Below are 7,089 nucleotides of genomic sequence, written 5' to 3'. Positions count from 1 at the left end.
TATGTATGCAAAATTTTACATCCTTAGATTCCCCACATTATGGAGATAATATCACATCATCATCAAGCCTGAAATCCAGGCCCTGGCAGCTTCATCTTATTTAACTCTGCAAAAACCTTTCAGCCCCAGCATCTCCTTTTCTGCTGTCACGTAGTCCAGGAGACAAAACAACATGTATTTTTGAACATCCCTGACAGCAAGTCTAAACATGAACCTGTTGTCCAGATAAGAAAACAGGTCAGATCATCCCTATGCAGCACTGCAGGTTAGAGGCACCCTTTCTGTTTCATACCCATTATGCCAATCCTGCTGCCCCAGAAACTGGCAGGAAAAACAAAAGTGAATTCCCAGTTTTACATAGAAAATCACAGGGTCCTTAGCCAACAAGCCAAAGGGAGGGAACAGTCAAAAGGTAAAGAAACATCAATGCTGTGGTAGCATTCTTAGCACTTTAATTTCCTCCCCATACCTCTGAAAGTGTCCCCAAACAAGCCTTTAGACCCTAGAGTGCTCAAAGAGTAGTCTGCAGCTGCCTCCAAGTGGGAGTCCAACTCCTTCAGCCCACAGTCCTGGCAGACCAAGTCAATGAGATCTCCAGCTCCACTGCACGCTCCTCTGTGCAGGCTGACCAGGTTCCACGTGCACGCTGCTTTCTCTTCCCCTTGCTGCAGCCTCAAGCTTCCTCTTCTTTTGTACTCAGGACTCCTTGCTCATCCTTAATGGCACTTACAGGCAGGCAGGCCCTGCTCATCCTTAATGGCACTTACATTTACGTTTTTTGGAAATTAATGCTAGTGTGATGTTACTGGTGCAAATCAGCTCCTGGTGGTCAGTAATTAATCTCCCAGGACTGCCTCACTTCACTTAGTCTTAATCACTGTTTATACCAGGTCTTTCACCTGTTCTCACTCCTCTTTCCACATGTCCAGTTGCAAGTTATTTTTGCCTGTGTTGCCATGTGCACCCAGGGGGTTCATAATAGATAACCACTTTGGCCTTCAACATTTTCCTTTAGAGGCTCTCAAAGGACCTTGTCAAGGTAGGTATGTAGGATTATCTTAATTTTATAGGAGGGCAAACGAGGACACAGAGTTTGAGTGAGTTGTAGCCCTGTATCACTCCACACAGCAGCAGTGATTTGGTTTTGCTGTAGATCTGAGGTCATTTTGCCTTGTGGATGTTTCTGGGAGGGTCACCTAGTTTCAGGTTGTGTATCACACTTGTGCTGAACAGGAAGCCTTTCCAGTGCCTGTAATGGGAGAGGAATAAGGGTCCTTAGAGAGAGGACTGCCTGGCAGTTTTGGCATTGAATGAAGCATACTATAGCCAGCCAGGCTTCCTGAATCTTCTGCCCTCAGCCTTCCACTCTGCCAACAAGACTTTTATTACCAAGCTTATTGTAGCATCAGTTTTCTAGCATGCTCAAAATTGGTGCCTCTAATGGAGAACAGAGGACAGCTGCAGCTGTTTTAAACGGGTACAAAACAGAAATGTTGGCTCTAACCCGCAATGGTGCATAGAAGTGGTCAACCCACTTTTTCATATATGGACAGCAGCTTGACTTTCTGATCTGCTGTCTGAGCTGATCAAAAATTTATGTTTTGCTCTCATTTGGACGATGCAGAGAATGATGAAGAATGAAACTAGGGCTGAAGGCTTTCTGTAGAAAAAGGAGGGAAGGATCTGTCCATCTTGGTTTTCAGCCATGATGTGATACTATTTCCATAACATGGGGTTCTACGGATTGTGTGCATAACTTTCTAAGACTATAAGAATTTGGAGGTGTTGCCACATTTTTCTGCAAAGGTAGTTTTTCCTGGTGTGACATTAAGATCATGGATTTGTGTTAGAATGGCAACGTCCTTTTGTAGGATCTCCAACCAGGTCATAAATAAACAAACAGACCATCTGACTGAAGGTTTACAAGATTTTTATTAATGTCCAAAAAGTCCATGAATTATTAGACTTAATCCATTTTAAAATGAAATTAACATTTACAGAGAATATAACTATTTCCATTGCACCAGCCTCTACATTAGTTTGGGCTTGAGAATTTGCTATACAGGATTGAAATAAAATACAGTCATTGCTGAAATTTAATGCTGCATAAAAAAGCAAAGATAAAAACAAAGTGCTCATCTCAGATGTATCTCAGACCAGTGTAAATCAGCAGTAACTTCACAGAAGTTGGTAGGCTAGATCCTTCCTCATCGTAAATCTACATAGAAATACTCTGAATAAGTGCACATTTAGTGCAATTCACATTGGAAATCAACCCAACCCAATATATTTGCACTGTTAGAAAGTGAGAGGAGAATCAGACCCAGCTACATCATCACACTATGTTACAAAGAGGAATAGAAAGGCAAACAATTGTATCCTGCACATTGCAATTAGCAGCTGATGGGCTGAAACTTACTTTGCTTACTTATAGCTTAAGTAGTTTTTCCATCACTATATTATGCAGCACATTTTTCAAATAGGGCCCCAATGTCAGCTCCTGTAACCTATTTCAGCAACGAGTTCCATAGACAGGCAACACCCTGCATGTTTTCCTTCCCTCTTATAAATAAAGACTTCTGTCATCGGTCTTTGACAGAAACCCTGTCAGCATATTAAAGGGCAGTCCATAGTCCACCCTGCTCGGAGAAAACTGCTCACACACAATCATAAATAATGAACATATTTTGCAGTAAATAAATCTGAGAACAATGTAGAAGAGTCCAGCTGCAGAATGAAAATGAATAGAGGAAGGTTCTGATCAGCCTGTGTTAGTTCAGAGACTTTATTATCAGTTACCAAGTTGGAGTTACAAGCAGTTGCTTATGGTTTCAGTGGCATCTCCATTTAGTTAGATGGCTTGGGTTTGGGTTTGGGTTTGGGCTTGGGCTTGGGCTTGATAGTGGTTCTTCTGATGACATGTCTTTGATCTAGGTATTTTATGGCTTGCTTCACCCATTTGAGTTCGGGCTCCACACAGATTTTGATGCCTTCCTTGGTGATGAACCTGAAGGAGAAGAAGTGGAAATGCAGACAGACATGAAATTTCTTGTTTCCAAGACAAGACCACATGTACATGTTTCTATGTGGAATAGATGAGGATGTGATGTGACAAAGTTTTACTGGTGTAAGTTTGGGGTGGTCACATCAGTAACATGTCTTAAACCCAGCTACGAGTTGGTTCTGCAATTTAGCAAATGAACACCAGCTGTACTTATAGATTGGGGGGGAGGGTGTATAATACTGTGTATTTCTATATGTATCTATGCATGTGCTGTACTTCTAGACTTTCTGGAAGAGCTAAGAACACCCAGCATGTAGAGGTTCTTTGAAAATATGGCCTCACATTTATTGCACAAGGACCAACTCTAATTCCTACAGGAGTTTTATTACTTCTATCCCTTCCACAAATTTTCTTGCATACCTCACCCCAATGCAGTGACTGATAACCCGCAAGGCTATACTAGTCTATGACACTCAAAACACGTTTTGCTTTCTGACATTTCTTCCTAACTTTTAGAACAAAACATTTTGCTGTTTGATACATTTTTGCATATGCAGCTTTACAGCACCAGTACTCCAGACTTTTTGACACTGCCTAATGAAGCTTTCATATGAGATATGAAGAAAGGCTCTCAAGTAAGCATGCTTATTCAGATATACAGCCCCTATGCTTGCTTTGAGTCAGTTTTACTGACTTTCTTTCTTCTCTTAATGGGGAGGGCAGAATGTTTCTCTAGATGAATTAGCAGATGAAGACTGGACCACATACTTACATAACGGCTTTTACTGGTATGTTCTGATTTTCATAATTGGCAAGCCCTCTTATGTCTAGCTGCTTTGTTGATAGGTTTATGCAGGAACTTCTTCTTATAATTTGACTTCCTACACTCCCTAAAATGAAAAAAAAAAGATGGTAAATTACCAGTAGTACTAAAGAATAGTGATTCTTTACAGCAAGTGGCTTGCTAAATTACAACTCGGGTACCTCTATGCTTATGTATTGGATTGCATTAGCTAAGCCTGCCATACATGCATCATCCTTGTGAGTTATAGAGCAAAAATCCTAATCATATGAGATCCGTGAATAACCCAAGCTTCTCTCTGTGAGTAGGCATCCTGGGCAAATTCAACAGCATGTAAACAATTACATTCTCCTTCTTAAAAGGCTTTTTAGTTGGACACACTAGTCCTCACACTCTGTAAAAAAAACTAACACATAAACTCATTGCCACAAAGTTAAACCACCAACAGCAGGGCAGGGCTGGCCTGTCCTATTCTGCAGAACCTGCAGCCACAGGGGGCCTGCAGCCAAGGGGTTGTGTTCTGCTCGCTCCCCACCGCCTGTGCCATGTTTAAAGGGTTCAATGCAGGCAGAGAGCCCCTTCCCAGCCAAGCAGGGGAGGAGTTCCTGGCTCTGCTCTCGCCCCAATTCCAGAAAGGGAACGCAGGCATCCTCAGCACGTGCTGCCACCACCCCATGCCCTCTGCAGCACAGCCCACATGCACGCAGCCTGTCCCCGACTATTTTATTTCAGTGAGTTTATACTGTAATTAACCTCAATTCGGATTTTTCCATGGATCAGGGGGCCCCAAAATATTATGGGCCAGCCCTGATGAATAGGTTCCCAACAGCAGCTTTATTTCAGTCGATTTCAGTCGCAGCTGATCAGAATAGGTTGCACAAGACTTGCAAACCATTTAAATTAAATTAAAATTCAATGTAATTAAAATGGGAGGGATATTCTCTGGGAAACATCTTTCCTCTTCCCCTTTTCTATTCACTTGCCCTTAGAAAGTCCTTTGAAGCACCTGCTCCCTCCCTCCATCTTTCCTCAGACCTTGTTTTGGTCTCCCATGGCAGGTTTACTATCCACCCTGCAATCCCCTTCTTTTAGATGACAAAAAATGCCACATGGTATCCTAACACCACCCTACTTTGCACTGCCCTTCTACACAGTGTTTCACCCATGGGAACATTACAGGGCAGGGGAGAGTTTCTGGAAAGAAGGGATTTTGCCAATCCCAGACTTTAGGATGGCCAACTGGACCACTGTGATACTAAGGACTAGGAGCTCTTATCACATCAGTTGGTCTGTGTTGCAGATATGTTATTTTGTTGGTGGGAGAAAAGGGAGGATGGGTTGTATTTGGCTTTTATGTAGTTGTGATTCTCCACGTGTTTGTGATCCTGTGCTTCTCTTTGTGTATTATTGTCATTTTACAATAATACACAAAGAGGCTGAGTATAAATGCTTTGCACGTGTGATTTTTGGGCTTCTGCTTGTCTGACTATGAATGTTGGTATACATGCACACATGCATGTGTTTGTGTGCATGTGCGTGGTTTTTCTACAAGCGTGGTCTTTTACAAATGTCACATGCTCTATAAATTGCTTGTAGTTAATATGTCTAAGCATTATTATGGATGGCTCATATAAAACCTATGCTCAATATGCAGCTATCATCATAAAAAAATCTTTAATTAGACCTTAAACTGTATTAAGAAAGGAATACAGAACAAAACTGAAAGCACCAGTGCCAGTGTGTAAATCTATAGTGAGACTTATTCTTGGAAGCTTTCCTTTTCAGTCAATCATTTGCAAACTGATTTAGTAAAAACACAGGGAAAAAGAAATTTCTTAGAGGCTTGAAAAGCCTTCCTTACAGAAAGCAATTAAAAGAGTAAGACTAGACAGGTCAGAGAGGAAAAAAATAAGAAGTGATAAACTAATGGTGTATGTAATAATTCAATATATATTGAAGTATATAATAAGGATATAATATAGTAATTTAGAGAATATAAAACAGGAGCTGTTAGCATTATTAAGCCCTTTTCCTAATTTCTGAACAAGGGCACAACCAATACTGAAAGGCAATACCACTGAAACTAGGTGAAAAACATGCTGTTTATACAAGGCACAACTGACCTGCGGAACTCAATGCCACAGCAGATTAAACATTGACATGGTGAGTGGGAGCATCCAGGATAATACTAGATAGCAATAAAATTTTCTAGGAAAAAAATGTCCTCCCAGCTTCAAGGCCTAAGCCAGCCACAAACTGATAGGGGTTAAGAAACACCCCCAATTAACAGAGAATTTCATTATGTAATTTTTCACAGATTCCTCTTAAGTAACCAGTATTGGTCACTCCCTGAGAAAGGACACTGAATTAGACAAACCCCAGTCTTGGTATCGTTCGGCAATTCCTACATTCCTATGGAGATGAAAACTTACCTCTCGCTGTGTGCATGGTGAGGATGCCAAGGCAAAAAAGGACCAGGATAGCCAAGTTGTAGAGCTTCATTGCCGAATACTTCACCCTGTGGCAGAGGAGAAAGTGATAATCTGAACCCCTGTCCCCACACTTATATACTGTCATTAAGTGGTCAGCAAACTTCCTGTGCTCAGTAAGAGGGGCATCATGGTGGGGGTGAGCATAGGTGGAAAATTTTAGAAAGAAACTTTTTTTTTAAGATCAGAAAAAAACTCCCCAGTCCTGCTAGCCCCCCTCTGCAGGCTTTTTTCCTGTCACAAACCAAGTCTGTGGTTGCTTCTGCTAACACGTTACAAGCGAGTTTTATTTTAGGTTGCAAAGAAAACTCCTTTGCGGCGGTGGAAACCTTTAATGAATGTTCTGCCCTTTCAGATCTCAGCTATGAGCCCTGGAAGCTAAACTCCACATCTCCACCACAGAAGCAGAGTCAGGCGACCCCTGAAGAGGGAAACATGAGTTAAAGGAGCTGAGGCTTTGCTAATGGAATAAATTGAACTGTCCATAGCAGTTTTACATTAGTGGTGGCTCTAAAGGTTTAGTAGTGTAGATGTATTCCGTGTCTATTCTGGATTTGGCAGTGCTATTCAGCTTCCTCCTGATATACACACAGACCCAGGTTAACATCACCAGATATTTGCAGAATGCAGCTGAACAGAAATGCAGATTGACTCCTTAACCTGCAGAAAACTGGATATTTCATGAGCTTCTACACAAATCACCATTATCCCTTGTGAGAGAATCTGGCATACAGGCTGGAGCTAGCCTGACAAAGCCTGGGCCAAGGCCAGGGCCATCACAATGACCAAATCTC

General features: G+C 41.7%; 1 protein-coding gene across 1 annotated transcript; it reads right to left on the bottom strand.

Moving 5' to 3' along the window:
- Positions 1–1,923: 1,923 nt before the first annotated feature.
- LOC102382163 (lymphotactin) lies at positions 1,924–6,383 on the bottom strand. The gene is made up of 3 exons (XM_006029456.3): positions 6,239–6,383; positions 3,777–3,894; positions 1,924–3,007 (listed from the first exon to the last, which is right to left on the bottom strand). The coding sequence occupies exons 1-3, from the start codon at positions 6,381–6,383 to the stop codon at positions 2,848–2,850; spliced, it is 423 nt and encodes a 140-aa protein (XP_006029518.2). The 3' UTR covers positions 1,924–2,847.
- Positions 6,384–7,089: the final 706 nt, after the last annotated feature.

The sequence above is a fragment of the Alligator sinensis genome, unplaced genomic scaffold, assembly GCF_000455745.1.
Source record: "Alligator sinensis unplaced genomic scaffold, ASM45574v1 scaffold327_1, whole genome shotgun sequence".
Taxonomy (NCBI): domain Eukaryota; kingdom Metazoa; phylum Chordata; order Crocodylia; family Alligatoridae; genus Alligator; species Alligator sinensis.
The sequence above is the reverse complement of the archived record's forward strand: the minus strand, read 5'-3'. Positions and strand labels throughout refer to the sequence as shown.